The sequence below is a fragment of the Oenanthe melanoleuca genome, chromosome 2 (assembly GCF_029582105.1).
Source record: "Oenanthe melanoleuca isolate GR-GAL-2019-014 chromosome 2, OMel1.0, whole genome shotgun sequence".
In the NCBI taxonomy this organism is placed as follows: Eukaryota; Metazoa; Chordata; class Aves; order Passeriformes; family Muscicapidae; genus Oenanthe; species Oenanthe melanoleuca.
This window is the reverse complement of record NC_079335.1, coordinates 146,014,971-146,037,723: the sequence shown is the minus strand read 5'-3', so window position 1 is coordinate 146,037,723 and position 22,753 is coordinate 146,014,971. Positions and strand designations below refer to the sequence as shown.

Genomic DNA, 22,753 nt, shown 5'->3' with positions numbered 1-22,753 from the left:
GGAAGATGACTTTGGAATTGGGACTAAGAATCAAGAGATATAGATTCACTTTCTGGCCTGTGACCAGCAATATCTATTTGCTTTTGTACAGGAAAAAAAAAAGTGTTTTAAGACCTTTTGAGTTCACAAGTGCAGAAAAGATGTCACAAGCATTCAGGCTGATAATGGAAAAGCTTTCATGACTCCTAAATCCCTGCTCTCTTGTTCCATCCAGAGCAAGCCATTAATATTGTAAAAGAGTTGTGTGATGAGGACGTGACTGAGCCTGAAGAAGCCAATTTTGAATGTGAGACATCCATTCCATCTGTGAAACCTGCCAAGTGGTTCCTGAAGGGAGCAGCCTTGCAGGCTGGCAGAAACATCATCATGCAGCAGGAAGGCACCATCCACAGGCTGACAATAATAAAAACAAGTGTTGATATGACAGGCACCATCCAGTTCTCCATTGGCAAATCCAAATCCACGGCGAACCTGCTCGTCAGAGGTAACGTGATTTTTAATATATGTCATGTGAATCAGAGCAAAGATCTTCCCTCTCTCAGTAGCTGGAAAGTAATTTGTCATAAATATTCTCTGTTCTGGGCTGGGTTCTTGGAAATGCATGTGTACCTGGAAGATCTGTTTAGTTCTCAGCTCAAGTTGTTGGGAGTTGGATGCACCAACTAAGCCAGAAATGTCTTAGGAAGGGACCTGACTAAATGACTTTGGTGTCCCTGGTATTCAAATCTATCAAGCTAAAACTGGTTTATGGTTTAATTTTATTCTCTTGACTTCACCAAGGAGGACAAAACAGATGAAATTTGCCAGGAGAGTTTATTTTGTCCCATTTCTGAATTAGACAAGTTTGATAGCTCATTTACTTAATTCATTTTGTCACTGACTTGATCTAGGACAAAGCCTCAAGGCTTTTTGTCTTCTGCTGTCACATCCTGAAGTCCTTGTTTTGTCTTTCATTTGCTCTTACTTGAATGAAAACCTCAATTAGAGAGCAATTCAGCAAGCACTGAGCCATGAATTTGGTGGTTGATATACAGTATTTTCTTAGAGAAATCAGCTTTCCTCACAGATCATCGTGCTGTTGTAGCTTCAAAGCATGTGGGCTCTGTTAGAGACACTTGTAGCTGGATCTGAGCAGTTCACAAAACAGTTGTGAAAGTCATTCACGAAATTAATGGGCATGAAATACAGATTAAAACCTTCCTCTTCTTTAGATTGATCCATTCTTCTTCCATTGAAGATGGAACAATGAATTGATCCATTCACCTGCTTTGCAGATTACCACATCCAGATCACCAGGAAGCTGGAGGACAAGACCGTGATGGAGCGACACTCGGTCATCCTGTCCTGTGACTTCAGGCCCTCCCCAAAGCACGTCAAGTGGTTCAAGGGCCAAGAGCTCCTTGAGCCCTCGGAGAAGTACAGAATCAAGCGGGATCAGTACTCAGCAGAGCTCAAGATCATGAAGGTGAAGCCCGAGGATGCCGGCGTGTACAAGTGCAGGGCGGGGATCGCTGAGACCGAAGCCACGCTGAGCGTTGAAGGTGCGAGGGGTTTGCAGCAGCAGGGCTGGCCTGGTGCTGGATTTTATGATTCTCTGTTTCACTCATGGCTCCTCCTCCTGAGGAGATGTAAATTCCCACAGTTATCTTCTAATTTCATATAAATGCAGTGTCACAAGCAAACTGCTGATTCCACAATCCAACTTTTGGTGTGAAGTTGGTAAGGCATGTGGGGAGGGCAGCAGCTGGGTAAGGTACAAATTAACATTTGTCAAGACACATTACTGTTCTTTTCATGCAAGGAATTAGACCTCTGGTGCTTCTAACTAAAAATATCCTTTATGTTAAGCTGCTAGAAGCCTCTGATTCTGGTGAACTTGGCTGTGGTTTTCATTTCCTGACCGCTGTGTCAACTTGTCTATCTGCTATACATTTGTCTACCTGCTCTCTATATATTTTATAACTACTATTATATATTTGAATACAGTTGTTCTTCATAGTGATGTTCTACCCCATCTTGGCATGGAATGGTTTTTATCCAGTTCTTCCCCTCAGGTGACACTGGAAGAAAAGATGTTCACTGTGTCACTTCCAGCAGAATTGGAGCTAAGCCACAGAATCATTTCCAAAAGTCCAGGGAGCAGCTCTTGGTAGCAGTTTGGCATTGCAGAGGGCCTTACTGGATTGTGTAATTTCAAACATTGAAATGAGCTACTCAGGGCAGTGGTGACATCACCATCCCTGGAGGGACTGAAAAGTTTTAGGGATGTGGTTTCATGGTTACCTTGGCAGTGCTGAGGGAATGGTTGGACTCAGAGGTCTTTTCCAACCTAAATGATTCTGTGGTTTCATTCCATCCAAACAAATATATATTTAAAAAAAAAAAAAATCAAATAATAGTCCCAAATCCTCTTGTGAGTTGTCTCATCCTTGAAAACAGCATTCCATGAGCAGAGAAGCTGCAAGGAGAAATCTCTACACAAGGACTGGTAAAGAAAATAATTAAAATCCTCTTGCTCCCTAAACCTGAGCAAGTTGCTTAATCTCTTTGTACTTTGCCTTTGTGGCCAAAATCATTGTCTTCATCTCATCCTCTGTGCCATGGTTTCCCTGGAAATGAGGGACAATTTAGTCAAAATGTGTTTGTGTTTGCAGTGACAAGAACACAGGGATTGGAGCTCTGTCGGATGCTTGGGGTCATTGTAACATCATTTTAGGAAAAAAAAAATTATTTTTAAATAAAACACAAACAAAACTTCCAGACTGATTTATATGTAAAAAGAGAACAGAGGGTTCTCAGCTTTAGACGATGCCAGGCTAATTTTGATTAGTCTTTTAAATAGTTGGGTTTTTTGGTTGGAGCAAATGCAGAACCAAGTCAGTGAAATGTGTTGACAAAAGGTATGCAGGAGACAGAACAAATCACCCAATAAACCCCATGAAATTGCTTGTGATTGATGCTTTGTGGTGGTGACGGTGCCCCTTGGTTTCCCCAGCCCGCAATGTGGAGGTGCTCAAGCACCTGCAGGACGTGGAGGTTGAGGAGGACGGCTCTGCTGTGTTCTCCTGCGAGCTGTCCCACGACGATGAGGACGTGGAGTGGTTCCTCAACGGCACCCTCCTCTACACCAACAACTTCAACGACATCAAGAGTGTTGGCAAGTGCTACACGCTGACCATGAAGCAGGTGAAGCCTGAGGATGCTGGCACGGTGACGATGAAGTCAGACAAGGTGTCAGAGACCGTGCGGCTCAAGGTGATAGGTGGGTCCTCATCACACCCCTGAATGCAAATTGGAAATGCAAAAATGCCATTGTTTGCCAAATTCATGAGGCAATCCTGCTTAATAGGTAAAAAAGGTTGAACTGTTAAGTGATCTGAGCTGTTAAACCCTTGACTCACTGACTCCAACAGTGGGCCATGAGGATGGTGAAGAGTCTGGAGGGGAAGCCTTGAGAGGAGCAGCTGAGGTCACTTGGTTTGGTCAGCTGGAGAAGAGAAGATGGAGGGGGGACCTTGCTGTGGGCTTGAACATCTTCGTGTGAGGGAAAGTGGAAGGGCAGTGATCTCTTCACTCTTGAGGCCAATGATAGGACTTGAGTAAACAGCTGGGCCTGAGTCATGGGAGGTTTAGGTTGGATATCTGGAAAAGATTCTTCCCTCAGAGGGTGGCAGGCACTGAAGAGGCTCCTCAAGACAAGATCATAGTCCCAAGGCTGCTAGAGCTCCAGGAGTGTTGAGGTGTCTGTACAGGGACAGGTGTTGAACTGGATGATCCTTGTGGGTCCCTTCCAACTCAGATTATTCTATAATTCTATGGGTTTTAATACATCAGTTCTGGAGCTGGATCCAATCAGCCATGAGAAGACAGTTTCTTGCTTCCTTCTTAGGTCCTAAAATTCAGTCACACAACTGAGTTTCTGTGGTTTAACAGGTTCTTGGGCACCCTCAGTGAGTGTGCAGGTGACACCCAGCTGAGTGGGGCATGAGACATGCCTGGGGGTTGAGCTGCCATCCAGAGGGACATGGACACACTCAAGAAGTGAGACCATGAGAACTTCTTGAGGTTCAACAAGGCCAGTGTGAGGTGCTGCACCTGCACCCTCGTGTCAACAAAATCTTGGGATGAAGGGATTTGGAGCAGGATGAAGGATTGAGGGCAGGATGCTGGTTTAGGTTCTGCACTGGTATCAGCAACATTGCCAAGTGTTTATTAATGTCTCTAAAAATTTTATAGCAACTGTGAAAGTGTCCCAAACATCCTGATAATTCTCTGTTTTGCCTCTTGACCTTCAGAGAAACCTGCTGTCTTCATGAAATCCCTGGATGACGTTTTTGGTGAGGAGCAAGGAGTGATCAAACTGGAATGTGAAGTCTCCAAAGAGAAGGTCAAACCTGTCTGGAAAAAGGATGGTGTGAAGATCACTTCCAGCAAGAAGTATGAGGAAATACAGTCTGGGAAGACCCTGTGCCTCCTTATCCACGACCTTGAAAAGACAGATGCAGGGTTATACACCTGTGACATCGGCACTGACGTTGCCAAATCAAAGGTCAGCGTCCAGGGTAAGTGTTGTAGGCAGTGGCCTCTCATAGGGTGTTAAAAATATGGGTGGGCTTGGTGCCTTGGGCTCTCACCTGTTCCTGAACAAATCTCACATAATTCTGTGATGTCTAAGAAATCCTTGTTAATTTTGGTGTAAGTATATCTGGGGTTTCTAAGTGAAAAATCAGTGTCAGGAATGTAGTGACAATATTTTCTTCCTGAACATCCCTAAAGAACAGAAATCCTCCCAGAAAAGCAAAAGTTTCTCAAAAATAATAATAATAAAAAAAAATCCCAACAAACAACAAAAATCCCCCAAGCAGCCTGTTTCATATTTTGAGCTAGTGACTCAGAGTCCATAGTAGGAATACAAAAGCAGGACAATATCTGTTTAGGAACCCAGAGGTTCAGCCTGTCCTCTAATCCTTGTGTCAGCCTGAAGGACAAAGAATTGTTCGTGGCTTCCAAACTCATAGTGTTAATGAAAAAAATATAGAATTTGCCTGGTTTGAACATCAGGAGTAACAAGCAAAAAAATTCAAACATTCCATTTCACCTATCAGCATGAAGAAGAACCTCACCCATTGTCCCAGAGGCTTCTTTTCTGACAGTTTTTCTCGAGCTCATTGAATCTTGAATCTTCCCCACTGAGCTGTTCTTCATTCAGTCCTTCTTGAGCACAGCCAGGAGATTCACATTTCTCTTTCTGTACAACTTTGGGATGATTCTGAGTCTGAAAAACCCTTCCCATATCACAGCCATGTGTAAGGAGTGCAGTGTCCTAACCTTTTTAAGTTGTATTAATGTAATTTTTGTTGTCCAGAACTGAACATTGGCATCACCAAACGGCTCAAGAGCACTGAAATCCAGGAGGGAGAAGATTGCACTTTTGAGTGCATTTTGTCCCATGAAAGCATTGATGACTTCAACTGGACACTGAACGGGAGGAAAGTGGAAAGTGGGGGAAGATTTAAAGCCTCCAACGCGGGTCGGAAATACACACTGAGCATCAAAAATGTGATTCCTGATGACACTGGGGAGGTCATCTTCACTGCCCGTGGTCTCACCTCCAAGGCTTCCCTGGTTGTGAAAGGTGAGGGGATCAGAAAAGTCCTGGTGTGTTTTCACAAGGTTTGTAGCAAACGCTTGTTATGATCTGAGTCAACAGCAGCCTTCCCTGTGAGCCTTGAAGAGCTGAAATTTCTCCTTAAAAACAAGTGAAATGCTGAAACTTTTAATAGATATCTGATAACTGTCTATACTAGGTAGTGTGTACAGATAATTACAACTCAGACTGTGTATCAGAGATAATCACCTGAGGCTCCTGGGTGGTCACTGGAGAGAAGAAAATGGTAATTTTCAGACACAGTTCATAATCTGTAGTTAGTCCTTTTCCATAGAATCAAGAAATCACAGAATGGTTTGGGTTCATCTTGTTCCAACCTTGCACATGGTGCCTAGAGGAGCTGTGGCTGCCCCTGGATCACTGAAGATGTCCAAGACCAGGCTGGACAGGGATAGTGGGAGGTGTCCCTGCCCATGGCAGGGGGTGGAACTGGATGATCTTTGAGATCCCTTCCAATCCAAACCCTTCTGGGATTCTGTGATTTGAATTGTAGAAACCCCAACCATATAGATGTGATTTTCATTCAAAGGTCTTTTTTAAATTTTTTTTTAATTTTTTAAAATCTCTGCAGAAAAACCTACTGAGGTTACAAAACAGCTGGAGAATAAGACATCACCAGCAGGGCAGGACATCAGCCTGAGCTGTGAACTGTCCAAAGCTGATGTGAACATCAGGTGGTACAAGGATGGCAAAGCAATCCGGAAAAGCCAGAAATACGACCTGCAGCAGGAGGGGACACGGGCCACTCTCATCATCCGTGACTCCACGGTCAAGGACAGTGGGGAATACACCTGTGAGACTGAGACCTCCAAAACAACAGCCAGGATCACAGTGCAAGGTCAGCTGAAGGGTGCAGAGGGGCTGGCAGGTTCAGAGGTTGGGTGTAAATATCTATAACCATGGAAGATTTCTTCTCCTCCATCTCCCTGGGTGGGATCAATTTTTAGTTTTATAAAAACATCATTGATTAAAAGCTTAAAAAAGTTAGATATCAAAAACCTACTTGTGGATACTGAGCAATCTTATGGGCTCTGTAACAAGCCAATCAAAAGTGGCAGTTTGGATTATTCTGTTTTGAATATGAGTGATGAAAAGTGCAAGAGGAGACCTCACCAGAACACGGACCATGGCATTAAACTTTCCTGGAGATATTTTACCTGATATGTCCTGTGGCAGGAGGGGAACCTGGTGATCTTAGTTGTGTTCCATCTGATGGGATGAGAGGAAATGGCCTCAAGGTTTAAATTGGGTGTAAGAAGAAATTTCTTCATGGAAAGGGTGGTGAGGCATTGGAACAGGATGCTGAGGGAAGTGGTGGAGTCACCACCACTGGGGAATTTAAAAGATGTGTAGATGTGGTTATTTGGGATATGGTTTAATTAAGTTAATTGTTGGACTTGGTGACCTTAGAGGCTTTTTTAGCCTAAATGATTCTATGATTATTTTTTTGATGATTCTATGAGTTGGAGCAGAGAGGATCCAAGACCACTCTGGATAGCCAGGATTAGTTTGGGTAACAAATCCGTCTCTCATTATTTTTTAAAAAAAATATTTTTATTTTTCCTTTCAGAAAAGCCTAATTATTTTATCAAGGAGCTCTCAGACCTGAAAGTCGATGAAAGTGGAACTGCAGTTTTTGTGTGCCAGAGTGAGAGAGCTGCATCCTCTGTGGTGTGGAGGAAAGGCATTGCTGAGCTCAGGGCTGGCAGGAAATACGAGATCACACAGAAAGGACAAGTCCTCCAGCTGACCATAAAGAACCTGGAGAAAAGTGACAGTGACACTTACAGCTGTGACATTGGGGATGCCCAGTCCAGAGCCAAGCTGACTGTGCAAGGTATGGATGAGAGGAATGTGGTTGTGCATCCCTTTTCTGCCATGGGTGCACAGGCAGAGCTCTCTCTCAGCAGAGCCCCTGGTTTCTGGTTCTGCCTCTCTCATGATGGCAGGAATGTAGAGGAATGTAGAGCTGAATGTGCAGAGCAGATTGAAGCAATGACTCCTGGAGTATTTTGGGTGTGATTTAAACCCCCCAAAAGCTCATGTGAGGGGAGAGATTGGTGTTCCTCTGTGAACATTTAATGAATATGATTCACAGTGCCTGCTGTTGGATGAGGGAAGGTTATCCTGCCTTCAGACCCCTAGATTATCCTTCCCAGGAGTGGTTTCTAAGAGGTGGTGGAGAAATAGAATAGTCCATAGAGTCATGGATTGGGTTGGGTTGGATTGGATTGGAAGGGAACTTAAAACCCATCCAATGCCACCCCTGCCATGGGCAGGGACACATCCCACTGTCCCAGGGTGCTCCAAGCCCCATCCAGCCTGACCTTGGACACTTCCAGGGATCAGCCACAGCTTCCCTGGGAATCTGTGCCAGGGCCTCCCCACCCTCACAGGGAAGAATTCCTTCCCAATATCCCATCTAGCCCTGCCCTCTGCAGAAATCATTCAAGAATAGTCAGATGGAGGTGCCCACTTGCTAATTATTGTAGTTTTTAAAGACAAGAGGGTAAAGCCAAACTCCTCAGATCATCTGCTGCAGCATCCTCAAGAAGCAAAGAAATGTGTTTAGTCCCTGTCATAACATCAGGCTCTGAGCTGTCTGAATTCACTCTGAAGTTTTTACCACCAGCTTTTCTGAATGGAAAAAAAACACTTCTCTGTCACAAACATCAAAGTAAAACATCCCTGTGCTGATTTTATAAGTAGGAGGAACATCAGAGATATTTTTGTTTACAGTGATAACCTTATTTTATTTATTTTTATAGTGAGGTTTATCTTTGTATGCCTGTTTACATTTATATTTAGTTTGGGATATATGTATGTTTTGAGGCTTTTTTACCAAAGCCACAGTCACACATTTTCTCCATTTCCCACTGTGCTTATGGTTGAACTGAATTCAAAGAAAGTGTGGGATCAGTGGTGCTATCCCATAGAAATAAAGTTATTTTTGCTGTAGATAATCAGGCAGGTTGTCAAGGGAGAGGTCATCTCTTGGTGACATTTAGAGCCCAATAATGCTGTCAGAGACTCATCCTCCCAGGGATTTCATTAGGAGAAAATTTACAGCCTTGGATTTGCATTGTACTGGCTTCTTGTTCTGCTTTATGTTTTCTGGTGCTTCAAAGTTGTCTTCACCCTATTTTGGTGTGTGTCCTGTATATATTATCTTCCTGTGAGTGGGCTTTGTGTGGTCAATATCGGGGGAATTCTGTTTCAATCTTTTGTCATGAGCTGATTTCTTACTTGAAATGCTCACGTGGGGAATCTTGGGAGTGTTCCGTGTCGATTTTCACCCCAGAAACTGGAAGATTCCAGTAATTGATGTATTTATGTTCCTTTCAGGCCAGAAAGTGCTAATAACAGAAGACCTGGAGGATGTCACTGTGTTAGAAGGAGAATCTGCCATGTTCAAGTGCAGAATCTCTCCCGTAGACTGTAGCAGAGTGCAGTGGTTTTTGGATAAAACCCCACTCCATACCAATGAACTTAATGAGATCCAGTCCCAGCCTGGTGGATATCACCTGCTAACGCTGAAAAAGCTCTCACTGAAGGACTCGGGGGTCATTACATTTGAAGCTGGTGATAAGAAAACATCTGCCAGTTTGGTTGTTAAAGGTAAATCCATCATCACAACTGCAGGAGAGGAAATGATGAGTGGAAATAAGTGGGGTTAACGTGGGTAGGTGGAAAATAATAAAAAAAAAAAGAGCAGAAATGCTTCAAATTTAGCACCATCATCTGTACATGCTCAAGAGTAACATTAATTATAAATGAAATTATGGCTGGAGAATGAAGTCTTTGTGATCCTGGGCAACTCTTAGAGTGTTTATTTGATTTAGGTGGGAATGTTGTAATGCACTGATGGTGCAGTGGATGCCTCGTTCAGTTATCCTCAAGCTGATAAGATAATTCATGAGGAGAAATCAATTAATTCAATGGGAAAAAAAAGGGCAACCAGTAAGTTTTAAATTCAGTTTTCATTGTTTGAAAGGCAGCATTGCATCTGCTCTCTGCTATTCATTGTTGACAAAGGATTGTTTTCTCTGGAGAAGTTAAGCTGAGGTAAAACTGAAGTGTTTGGTAGCAAATATGTAAAATGAATGCCAGACAGCCCAAGAATGTGGGATTAGAGAGATGTTTCCTTACTGGAAATATAAATACTTCTTCTTCTTGCCCAGAGATGTAAAACACACAGTCTCCACTGTGGCAGATCATAATATCTTTTTTTTTTTTCAGAATAACTACATTTATTTCAAAGAACTTTTCTTTTTACACAATTTGCCCAAATTTTCCCAAACAATAGAAACACAAATTATTTTCTTTTTCCTGAGGGAAAATGAGAGGTTTTATTTGCATAAGGCTAATTATTTATGTTCCTCAGCAGGAATCTTTTCTTCAGTGTCTCCCAGATATCATTTGATATTTAAACAACACTTTGCAACATCATTGGTGCCTTCCTGAGGGTTTTATAGTCACAAACACCAAATTATTCACTACTAAATGTATTTTATAGCTTTGATACAAGCAATCCTGGATCCAAATCTCACAGATTACTTGTGATCTCACAAGCCTTGTGATCTCCTCTGAGCCATCTCTGTTGGTTTTTATGAGCCTGGAGAAGCCCTGTGGCTCACAAAGGAGCTGGTTGACACTGAAGTCACTGAGGGAGAGGATGTGAGCCTTCAGTGTGAAACCTCCAGATCAGACAGCAAAGATGGGGAGAGCCTTAGGAATTCTTCCAAATATAACATCAGGCAGTCAGGGTTGGAAGCCAAGCTTGGCTTGGGGCAGAAGAGAGAGACAGTGACAGATGTGGGTGTGAGGATGGAGCAGCCAAAAGCAGAGCAGACATTACTGTCAAGGGTGAGAGCTTTTGGAGTGGTGGTTTGGGTCCTAACACCAAGCCCAGAGTAATTAATTGAAATATAAAAACATGAAATTACACTGAAGAGGAACCTTGTGGTGTGCACTGAGGTGTTTTCATGAAGACATCCAGAGAGGCAGCCAGAGAGGAGTCAGAATGTGAAACAGGAGAATCCTTCATCTGACCTGGCTCTATCTCTGAGAATATTCAGTGCCTCTGAAAATCATGGAATTCTAGAATGGTTTGGGTTGGAAGGTGCATTGAAGATCACCTCATTCCAAAAACCCCAAAAAGAGAGCAGTAGCACACATCAGGCTAAGAGATAATCCCCAGAAGGATGGATCACCCCCCAGAGCTGTCTCCAGTGATGGCTCTCTCCAAGGAGGGAACTCACAGCCCCACATTTGCCTGTGAAATTGCTTTAGGCAGCCAGGTTTATTCAGAGCAATGCACCCAAAGAGCATCACAGGCAGGAGGAGCTCTCCTGCTTGATAGGATGTGGGGAGATGGTTTAAAATGAAAGAGGGTTAATTTAATTAGATGTAAGGAAGAAGTTTTTTACAGTGAGGGTGGTAAAACATTATAGGAGGTTGTTCCAGGTGGTGGATCCTCCATCCCTGAAAACATTCAAGGTCAGGTTGGATGGGGCTCTGAGCAGCCTGGTTGAAGATGTCTGGGGTCATGGCAGGGGGTTGGGCTAGATATGAACTTTAAAGAGCCCTTCCAACACAAAGTGTTCTATGATTCTATGAATTAAAAGGCTGTTGTCTGAGCTGAGGCAAAAATTCTCTTCTTAGATGAGTCTTTTACCTCTGATTGTGGGTATAGGTGTGGGTTGGGTCTCATCAGGTCAGAACCAGGCTCACCAAATATCATATATAAATGCTCCTGCCTGTCCTGAGCCACTGTCCCAGCCCCAGGCTTAGGAGGAGCTCTGCCCCTGTGGGTTAAATCACTCTGTGAGTGAGTTAAATCGCTCCCCTGGGCAGGTTTGGGCAGGAACAGGGAGGATTTTACAGGCACAGGCTGTGTTTATCCACACCAGAGGATGTCCTGTGGGCAGCTGGTGTTACACACTTGGGATGGACTGAGCAGAAATTGCATCTGGATTAGGGAAATCAGTGTGAACAAAAATTTGGGTTGCTGGAATGGTCAACTGAACCCCAGAGTTGGGAGGACAAGCTGCTCACAGGGTTTTTCTAGAGCACAAAGAACCAGCTTGAGGCTGTGCAAGGAAGAGAAGACCTTGATGATGCAATGAAGAAGCGCTGATTAATGATCCTGGTTTTCTGTCTCTCTGCAGCACAAGGATGTTTTCCCAATATCCATTACCCACAGAACAAAGATCTGTGTTGATTCCAGTAGGATCTGGATGAACAATTTTCTGTTAGAAAAGAACCACATTTATAATGTTCCCCCAACACCCCCATTTTTCCCCCTCACAGAAGGGTATGAATGAAAGTAGGATTTAAATACATGGATTCAGGTCAAGGAGTCAAGTCATGAGGATGTCTACAAGAAATTGCACTGTTGGAAAACTCTCCTTTATCTATCAGAGTCACATCAGAACAGCAGAATGCAAAAACAGAAAATAGAAATTCAGTAGTCCTGTGACACTGAGTGCCCAAACTAGAGGTCAAAGGGGAACAGGGTAATAGGGTTTAGGTTTCCAACAGCCACAGGTTAAATGCATAAGACAGCATTATTCAAGAAGAAATTACTTTTTCCTTATCTGACCATTCCAGTTGAGTTTGTTTTTCCCCCAAAAGTGCATTTCTTCCCTGCACTAGTTCACCTTAAAGCCTTGAATCCCAGGCTGTGACAGAGGCTTCAGGGGAATCTCACCCTGCCACATTCAGCTGTGCTTCCCTCTCTGTGTTTGCCCTGTGCTGGTTTTAATCTGTGTTCACGCTGGATAAAAAAAAAAAAAATACACTGTAGGGGTTTTTTATGATGAGAAATCAATACTGCTGGTGATGACAGAAAGTGCTTTGCCATTCCTCTGTGTCCTCTGTGTTGTGTGTGAGTTGACCTCAGTGAAGTTTTATGTTTTTTGTGCTGGTGGTCCAGCTCTGAGCAGACATCTGCAGCACAGTTTGTGTCATTAACTGCAGTGCAGCATCTGCCACTGATGTTAGTAATGAAAACAGTGAGAGCAGCAGCATCTTCAGCAGTGCAGATAGTGGATAAAAAGAAAATAAGCATCTGGCCTCAATTTTTTTTTTCTGCTGTAAAGTGCTGGCAGCCAGATGTGAGGTGTCAGGATCTGTTTACTCTTTGCTAGTGCTTTTTCATTCCTGCAGTTCTCTGTCTCAAAAATGAAGTCTGATACTAAAACAGAAAAGTAATTTCCAACCTCATATGTTTCTTTTAACATTGGTGTTATTCCTTTTTTCAGAAACACCAGTTCTTTTCAAGCAAGAGCTCCAAAATGAAGAAGCCAAAGAAGGGAAGCAGGTCAGGCTGACCTGTGAGCTCAGCAAGCCTGGTGCCCCAGTGAAGTGGATGAAGGGAGACACTGTTCTCTATGCCAGTGAGAAATACGAATTTAAGCAGCAGGGGACTGTGGCAGAGCTCATAATTCGAGATGTGAAATCTGTAGATGCTGGGGAATACACCTGCAGTGCTGGGGAGCTGAAAACCACTGCTCGGGTCAAAGTGAATGGTGGGTACAATTTGAGACATTGCCACACTTCATCAAGGGCTTCATAGATCTATTAAACAAAAATAAGTCACATAACACTTCATTTTTTTTTTTTTTTTTTTTTTTTTTTTGTGGCAGCGCTATCTTTAATAAGAAAAATTACTTTGAAGTTGATATTGCACTTGGATGGATTTCATTCATAGGATCTCATATTCTGTGTCTGGGGTTTTCAATCTGGAACTGTCCACTGGTGGAGGGAAAAAAAAAATTAAGTGCAGAGGATTAATTTTCTCTGTGCTGTAGTTCCTGCCCTATCAGCTGCTTTACATGGCTGTGATTAAAATTGGAATTAGAGGTGGAGACCAGTAGTACTGGAGCATTAGGATGCAAAAACATAAATCCAGTCCCTGTGAAATTGAAGGTGATCAAGTAATTAATAGACTCCAGACTCTCCAAAACATCCTTTCAAAGACTCTTAGATGCCATCTCCACTCTCCACTGCCTTTAAATACACTGCCTTTAGTACTATGTGGTGGAGCAGAAAGTAGGAGAAATATAGGATATGAATGTTATTTCAGAGCCCTGCAGGAATTATTGTGGTTTTGTTGGTTTTTTTAAATTTTTTTTTTGTTTTTGTTTTTGTTGTTGTTTTTGGTTTTTTGTTTTTGTTTTTTTTTTTTTTGTTAGAGTTGGGATTAAATGTTTGAGAGACAGTATTTTGTGTTTGGACTCAGATGTTTATTAATTTTTATTTTTATTTTTTTTACAGTGAGTTTTACAGTACTTTTAGCTAACAAGCTAAAAATGGTGATGTATTTTTCTCTTTACAAGGCCTTTTAAGGCCAAATGGTCTAATTAAATTATTTTAATTTTTTAACTTATTAACTAATAACCTGTGGCTTACAATGTGGGTATTTTTGTCTAATTACAAAAAATTACCTAGACCCATGAAGAGGAAGGTGAAGAAAAAAGAAACTTTTGCCTTGTTTTTTATATATTCCTAAATTTTAAAACTTAAAATTCCAGTTTTATCATTATGTGGTACTGCACACTTATATGCAAACTTCACACTAGTGATCTTGGTTCTGTTATTTAATTTTTGGAGCTTTTTCTATGGCCTTAGGACAAAACTAGTGTTTTCCTGGGGGTCAGTGCCTGTTAGCACAGAGAGCCAAAAATTCTCAGTAACCAGGTTTCCAACACAGGAGCAGGGAATTCATTAGGTGATGGTGCCCTGTGGAGTCTGAAAGGGTCCTTTTTAAAAATAAAAGAAGCTGACCCCACATTTCTCAGAATCCACAGTGAGGTGGTAGCATCAGAGGGAGAGATTTATTCCTTATTCCTGCTCGCAGGCAGAATCTTCTCCATGCCACTCAGCCAGTGGAGGCCATTTGGAAAAGAGCTGGGTTTAAGGGGTGGCAGCTCTCATGGGGGGATTTGATGCAGAGCAGACCAAGAGGGCCTGTCCTAACCCCTGGCTCTGTGTTCCAGCTGTGCCTGTCCTCTTCAAACAAGCCCTGGAGAACACGGATGTGGAGGAAGGGAAATCCGTCTCCTTGCGCTGCGAACTCACAAAATCTGAGGCCACCGTGGTGTGGAAGAAGGGAGGAGCCACGCTCCAGGCAAGTGCCAAATATGAAATGAAGCAGAAGGGGACAGTGGCAGAGCTGGTGATTCATAATGCAGAGCCAGAAGATGCGGGAAGATACACCTGTGACACTGGAGACCAGCAGACCACAGCCCAAGTCAAAATCCATGGTAGGAATGAGACACCTGCTTGTGACCATTTGTTGTTGTTCTTGCCGTGGTCCTGCTACCCCTGGGCACTTTCAGAGAGTGTTCAGGAGAACAGGAATCAGCACAAACACAAGGCAGCTCTGGCTGAGTCCTTTGTGTTCTGTTTATTTTTGGGATGATAACTTTATGCTAAAATACATCAATCAAAGGTACCTGATTAATGTATTTTCTTCCCTATGAAATGTCTCTTATGCTCTGGATAGAGGTGCCTGTCCAAGCCCTAAGCCAAGAGGTAAGAAGGGTGTCAGCTACACCCTTTATTACAGAATATTCCATTCTTCTCTCCACTTTCTCAACAACTTTTTACATGTCCGTGACCAACAACTTCGGGAGTAGAAGAAAAATTACTTTGATGTTCTAATTATTGAGAAATAATTGTTCTTTTCTTATTTGGTCCAAAACCGTTGTTTCTACTGTAAATATCAGCAGACTCCTAGAGGTGCAGGTAGGTCAGAGCTTCTTTGCTGTGTGTGCCAAGAGGATTTGAGTTAGTTTTGGCTTTAAGTCCCGTGTGAGGTCACCAGGTGGTGACGATGCTCCTGCAGTAAACTGGGAATGCTTCACTCCTCAGCTGTGCCCGTGCTCTTCAAAGAAGAGCTGAAGCCCGTGGAGGCTGAGGAAGGTGGGACAGCCACCCTGCAGTGCCAGCTGGGCACAGAGGCCCCCGTGGAGTGGAGGAAGGGGCAAACTCTTCTCCGGGCGAGTCACAAGTACAAGATGAGGCAGGAGGGCACCGTGGCTGAGCTGCTGATCCACGACCTGGAGCCAAAGGATGCTGGAGACTATTCATGCCTAGTGGGGAGCCAAAAAACCACAGCAGCCTTGTCAGTGAATGGTAAAAAGGCAGAAAGACCCTGTGAAACTCTGGAATGTTTTTGTCTACCTCTTCCCTCCTCCTCTCTCTACATTCCCTCACTACAACTTCCTTCATTTCCTGCTTCCACTACTTTCTTCCATCCACTTGCTGTGTCACTCCTGTCCCCAGTGTCCATTTCATTATAGCCCATGTTGGATGTGTGTGTGTTGTGTTGTCTTCCCACCTTCCCTCGAGTGAAGGGTGTTGTCCTGCCCGTCTGTTTTCCTGAATTAGCGTGGAATCCTAAGATTCCTTGGGGCTCTCTGTTTCAGAGGGTTCATCATGTGCAATGATGAGAATGAGTTTGTCTCTCTTGGTGCATGATCGCAGCCAAGATCATGGTTTTGTTGATTCTCACAGAACAATTGAGTAGAAGAATTTCATTTATGAATAAAAAAGACAGGGTGTGTTAAAGGGTAAGGGTGAAGGAGTAAGGCTTTGGTAGACCCAGTAAATCAGAATTCAGCCTCTGAGCGGGGTGCAGGGCAGCAATCCCTTCTCACTGTGCATCTCTCAGCCCTGCCAGTCCGTTTCAAGCAAGAGCTGAGGAACGAGGAGGCCACGGAGAGCGGGACGGCGACGCTGCAGTGCGAGCTGAGCCGGCCGGGCGGCTCCGTGCGCTGGAGGAAGGACGGCCGGGAGCTGGTCCCCGCCGGGAAATACCACATGAGGCGGGAAGGGCGCTTCGTGGAGCTGGTCATCCAGGAGCTGGAGCTGGCGGATGCTGGGAGCTACACCTGCGTGTGTGGAGAGCAGGAGAGCACAGCTGCTCTGAGAGTCAATGGTAACTCTCCTACCAACAAGTCTCTTTAAATTCTCTTTCCAAATGTAGCACTTTTGGCAGAATTTCCTGGTCAAACAGAGCTTGGTCAGTGTGATTTCTTAGGCTCTGTAGTGACAGAGTCACCCTATTAGAGAGTATTCCCTTGTGCTTTTTTTTGCCTTGAGACAGCACCTGTATGTATATTAATTTATTTCTCTCCCCTCTAGGAGGTTTTACTCCCCTTTTTGACAGTACCCACCTAGAAACAGAACATTTTTGATTGAGTGTACACACTGCAGCCCAGTAACTCCAGTTCATTTCATTCTGGTGCTGATTCCTTCTCTGTTGGTATTGCATCCTTCAGCCTTGCCTATCCTCTTCCAAGAAGAATTGATGAACAAGGAAGCTACAGAGGGGGAGGCAGTCACATTGCACTGTAAACTGAGCAAACCTGCCCCAGTTGAGTGGAAAAAGGGGAATGTGGTGCTGAAGCCGAGTGAAAAGTACAAAGTAGAGCAGGAAGGTCCCTTTGTGGAGCTGACAATCCGGGATTTGGATTTGGCAGACGCTGGGGATTACAGCTGTGTGTGTGGAGACCGACAGACCACGGCTGCTCTGGCAGTAAATGGTAAAAAAGAAATTCTCAGCATGTGCCCCAAGTCAACCTGTGCAATTCCAAGATCTCTTCCTCTCTTACTTCTGCTTCCTCTGATCCCTGTGTACTTCCAATCCTCCTTCCTGCTGATTAATTTTCCTATCCTTTCTTCCTTCTTTCTTTTTCTCCTTTCACCTGATACCTTCTTGATGTGCTTCCAAGGTGCTTTAGCCAAAAGACAAGTGGAGAACAGGTTCCCAACTCAACACAACCTCCCTAGTCCAGAATAGCTGCTTGTTTAGAAGTTCTCTCATAGGAACTGACATAAAAGTGGGAATAATATTTATTTTTTGTGACTTAGACCATGGCACTTGTTGCTCCTAAGAGGAACATGTTTTCCTCAATGTATGATGTTGCACAAGGACAATCTCAATTAAAAAATAGGCTTTTAGTGCTCCTGCTATTCCCAGCTTTTTTTTACCAATTTTGGCTTCATACTTCCCAAGCAAATATTTTATTTCTGCAAAAAACTGACAGCATGTTTGCAACTGCTCTGCTTTAAGGGACTCTTATTTATAAAAATTCAGACAGTGCCATGAATCAGGCCCTTCTGTAGCACTCCTGCTTTTCTCAAGGGAAGCAAAATGCTCTGGGTCTCATTTTGAAATACAGCCTCTAATTTTATGTCTTTGATTTTATAAAGTATAAAGTAAAAGGTCGTTGGCTTGTCAACTAATTTACAGATAGACTTGATTTTAAAGAAAGTTTTAAAGCGTGAGGACAGAAAAAAATAAAAACAGACTGAATTATCTTTTGAGGGCTTAGAGGTTGGAGAACAACTGTGGAGGTACTAAGTCCACCAAGAAGGTCTGGTGGCTCCAGGGAGATAAGAGAGGGATTAAGTCATGGATTGAGGCTTTCCCAGGGTTGATGCCATGTCCGTGTTTGCTCTGCAGTCCTGCCTGCTCTTTTCACCAAGGGACTCACGGACAAAGAAGCCACCGAGAGTAAAAGTGTCTCCCTGCACTGTGAGCTGAACAAGGCTGCTGCTAACGTGGAGTGGAAGAAGGGGTTCAAGACCCTCAAGCCAAGTGACAAATACAAAATGAAGCGGGAAGGTGTCGTGGCTGAGCTCATAATCCAAAATCTAGACATGGCAGATGCTGGGAATTATTCCTGTGTGTGTGGAGACCAGCAGACCATGGCAGTTCTAACAGTTCATGGTAAAACAAACAAAACAAGGCACATCCTGATTTCTCTGTTCCTTTGGGCAGACCCCTGGTTACACTCCCATCTCCTTCTTCAGCCAGACCTTTATCCACAGCTCACCAGTGCCAGTGAAATGCACCCACTGGCATCCATGCAGCTGGAATTTGTGGCTCGAGAGGGATATCAGTGTCCCAAGCAACCAGGGTTGCTGCCACTCTTCTAATTAGGGGCCATCATTTTGCTTTTGCCTTGAAAGGTCATTTATTAGACTCCCCATGATGGTCAGAACAAAAATGGGTTGCTTCAAAGGGATTATATCTTAGGGATTTTAAGGTTTCATAAAATTCCAAAAGGTTAGGTTATTCCATGGAATCTTATGCCCATACTCCATTCCTGAGGCAACAGAGTACTTTTATACTTACAGCCCAGTTGTCATGGAATTCAGTTGTAAATTCTGTGTAAAACAGACCCAGAACTTCTAAAGGACAAACATTCTCAGGGAAAACTTTGATTTTTACTGAAGCTGACATCTTTGAAAGGGTATGTCAGTTCAGGTGAAAATGCTTGTTTTCCCATCATGTCTTGAAATGAACCACTTCATTTCAAACTGACATTTAAAATGAAACTCCAGTGTTTCATTTTTTTATTTTTAAATGTAAAATGTCTCTCTGTTTGCTTAAGTATGTGGAAGCACAGCAAACACCCTCCCGTTGTGGTTTAAAATGTCATAAAAGAAAACCATTTTCTTCCCAGAAATTTCAAATTGGTGTTTGTTCTTCTTGATTGAAATTTCACAGGGGAAAAAAATGGTGTTTTGGCCTCTATTTGTATTGATTTGTGACTCTAAGTACATGTAAAATACCTCTATGGATTACTGCAAGCATTAAATCTTCTCCTGGTGGTGACATTTCTTCCCCAACACTGATTCATGGGGACCCATGAGAATCTCTGTTCTTGTGTCGATAAACCAGCTGAAGATAAGAGGGGAAAAGGAAACTTAAACATAATTTTAACTCTTTGGAGCGCTCCCTCTCACTGCTACTATTGCTGTCCTTCAGCTTTGCCTGCATTTTTCAAGGAAGGGCTGAAGAACAGGGAAGCCACAGACGGCGGCTCGGCCGCTCTGCGCTGCGAGCTGAGCACGGTGGGCGTCCCGGTGGAGTGGAGAAAGGGGGACAAGGCACTGAAACCCAGTGAAAAGTACAGGATGAGACAGGAAGATACAGCTGCAGAGCTGCTGATCCGAGATCTGCAGGTGGAAGACACGGGAGAATACAGCTGTGTGTGTGGAGATCAGAAGACCTCGGCTGTGTTGACAGTCCACGGTAAAAAAGCCGTTCTCTGTTGGGGTAGCAGTGCCTCAAGGACATCCCTTTTCTCCCTCTCCTTCCCACTTGCTTTGGTGTTTTGATTCTGCTGCATTTCCTTGGCCTGCTGGTGCTGTTCCATCCCATCTCCCACTGTCTGTCGGTTTTTGATGGCTTTATATCAGTGTAAAGAAAACTTGTGAGAATTTCTCATCTCAGAGAGCAAGAGTGAGCAGAACCCCAGCAGAAGATTGTTCTCATGGGATTCCTCATTGTGTCTCCCTGACATCAGTGAATTTTCATGCTTAATCTGAAGGAAAGTTCTTTAAATTTGCTGAGCTCAGTCAGTGAGAGGTTTTCCCATCCAGGAATGAGTGACCACCCTCTTCTTCTGCAGGATTGTGGTACATTCTGCTGAGGAAACAGTTCTTAAATAAGTCCCCAGCCCTCTGCAGGTCCTGACTTAGGGAATAATGGGGGAAATTTTGTTCCTGGCTTTGGCATGGTGAATGGTGATGAGCTCTGGTTGCCCCTCCAGAAGGAGCAGTTCATGTGCAGCTCCCATAGATGGAAGAAGAGCTTTTATTTAAGATATCTCTTTTGGTTAAAAGCTGCCAAGGACAAGGGGAAATTGAGGAGAAATCTATTCTCCAAGACTTTTTCTTTGTCTTCTTTCTCCCAGCTGGAGGAATTTCTGTTCCTCCCCTCTTTTGGCCTATCATTTTCATCACTAGGTCACTTCCATTCTATTTTAGTGGCACATCATAAGGCAATTATTTGGATGCTGCTAAAAAAGCCCCTGTAATCCTTATATTAGTGTCATTATATCTTTTCAAATCTTAGGTTAAAGGTGAATCTGAAGCTATTTTATTATTTTTTTTTTTCTGAACCAGAAATACAAGTTATGATGTTAAGAAAGGTGGGAATCCCCAGCAGTGCTGTCACCCAGACTGAGACTTTTAATAAAAAATCAGGTCATTAATGTTCCAGATAGATTATTTCAGAGTGAAATAAGTGGAGAGGAGTATTGGAATCAGCTGTGAAGTGGTGAATGTGAACAAGTTAATGTTAGAATTATCCCAGTGGGATCCTGTGGTATTCTATTAGAGACAGATTTCCAGACTGATTTGCTTTCCTGTAATGGTGAAGGACTGGCCACAGTCCCCATCCCTGAGTTCCCCAAGGTCTGGTTAATGGTTTTGATGTCCTCTCTGTTCATATTACACCCCATAGCTCTGCCTGCACTGTTCAAAAGAGATCTTGTCAATGTGGAAGGCACAGAAAACAGGACGGCTGTTCTGCAGTGTGAGCTGAGCAAACCCGCCCTGGTGGAGTGGAGGAGGGGGCAGGAGGTGCTCAGACCTAGTGAAAAATACAAAATGAGGCTGAAGGACACCACTGCTGAGCTGACAATCCACAGCCTGGAGGAAGGAGATGCAGGAGATTACAGCTGTGTGTGTGGAGACAAGACAACCACTGCTTCCCTGACAGTGCATGGTAAAATATTTGGGTTAATAGGAATTTTCTGCATCGTCATCTGTGATCCTCCTGTGGGATCACAATCTGCTCTTGATCCCTTCTGTTATTTTAAAATGTTATGGCAGCTGTTCCAACCACTGGGAATATCTTCCACTGAAAGCCCTTCCTTTGGGACTGACAAACAGCATCACAGAGTCTTTTCAGTCCCTGCTCTTTCCTGTTGATGGAAGCTGGAAGTGGATAATGAAAAGCCTGATGAAGTCAGAAATAGCACTTTGAAGTATTTTCACTCATTAATTTCTTTAGGGCATATCACTGAGATTTCACTTGGTTTTCTCGGATGAAATTGAAAAGTTATGAAACTTTAATTTTAAGCAACGTGGTATTCATTTTAATTCTTAATCTGGTTTTGAGAAAGAGCTGTGCATAATTCCTTGAAATCTTGGTATCAGCTTTCTGTTGTTTTATCTTATACCTCTCAGCACTGATATTATAGTTTCACAGATTTCCAAATCAGTGAGAGTTGAGGGGTTGAGACTGGTGTGGTTCTCTATGTCATGCCATGTCTCTTATCATTAAAAACACCCTCTGATTTAGGAATAAAACACCCTCTGATTTAGGAATAAAACACCCTCTGATTTAGGAATAAGGTGTTTTCCAGCTCTCCAAACTCACTCTTTTATGGTGCTCAGAGTTGTTGTAAATCAACTCTGATTTCCAAGTCATTGTGGGATGCTGAATGTGGTGTTTTGCAAAGCACAAGTCAGGGATGCCCCTGAAATCATCCCTTGCTCTCAGGTTCTGTACATCCTAAAACATTTTAAAGTGCTTTAATCCAGTGGGGCAGTCAAGACACGCTATTTGCTCGATTTTTAAGTGCTCTCTCTCACCTGTGACCTTCAGCCCTCCCTCCTCACTTTAAGAAGGAGCTGAAGAACGTGGAAGGCACAGAAAATGGCACGGCCACTTTCTGCTGCGAGCTGAGCAAGGCTGGAGCTGCCGTGGCGTGGAGGAAAGGACACAAAACGCTGGGGACAAGTGACAAGTTCACCATGAGATGCCAGGGCACGGTGGCTGAGCTGGTGATCCATGATTTAGCCCTGGCAGATGCTGGAGATTACACGTGCTCTTGTGGGGAGCAGGAAACCACGGCTGCGCTCAAAGTGAATGGTAAAAATAAAGAAAGGAAATATGTGACAAATTAAAGGGAGAATTTTCAAACAGCTTTTTTTTTTTTTTTTTTTTTTTTTTTTTTAAGAGCATAGGGGTGTTTGCACTTTGAAAGTGCAGCCCTGTTTTTGATGAGTTTAGCAGTATCTAGTTGGACATGGGAATTTTGGTTTGTGTCAGGTGCAGGCTGAACTTTCATGGCAAAAATTGCAGATGTTCATCCTGGTGCCAACTCATTTTCTTGATCCTTATGTTCAGCAGTAGGTGCTGAGAAATAGAAAACCACGTTATTGTGATGTTGATTGTGAAGATGTCACAGTCTTCAAGTTGAGAAATTCGTTGATGAGATATTTTTGAGACAGTTATCAGTGTTTCAGTATAATTTGATGGCCAAGCTC

At 43.4% G+C, this 22,753-nt stretch overlaps 1 protein-coding gene across 1 annotated transcript in view; it reads left to right on the top strand.

Moving 5' to 3' along the window:
• Window positions 1-22,753, top strand: part of OBSCN (obscurin, cytoskeletal calmodulin and titin-interacting RhoGEF) — a 145,951-nt gene that overhangs the window by 50,694 nt on the left and 72,504 nt on the right. The window contains 17 exon segments of the mRNA XM_056484594.1: window positions 215-484; window positions 1,275-1,541; window positions 2,996-3,262; window positions 4,296-4,562; window positions 5,366-5,635; window positions 6,240-6,506; window positions 7,239-7,505; window positions 9,014-9,286; window positions 12,934-13,200; window positions 14,671-14,937; window positions 15,548-15,811; window positions 16,350-16,616; window positions 16,960-17,223; window positions 18,147-18,413; window positions 19,458-19,724; window positions 20,940-21,203; window positions 22,089-22,355. Of these exon segments, the coding sequence (XP_056340569.1) occupies window positions 215-484; window positions 1,275-1,541; window positions 2,996-3,262; window positions 4,296-4,562; window positions 5,366-5,635; window positions 6,240-6,506; window positions 7,239-7,505; window positions 9,014-9,286; window positions 12,934-13,200; window positions 14,671-14,937; window positions 15,548-15,811; window positions 16,350-16,616; window positions 16,960-17,223; window positions 18,147-18,413; window positions 19,458-19,724; window positions 20,940-21,203; window positions 22,089-22,355 (4,542 nt within the window).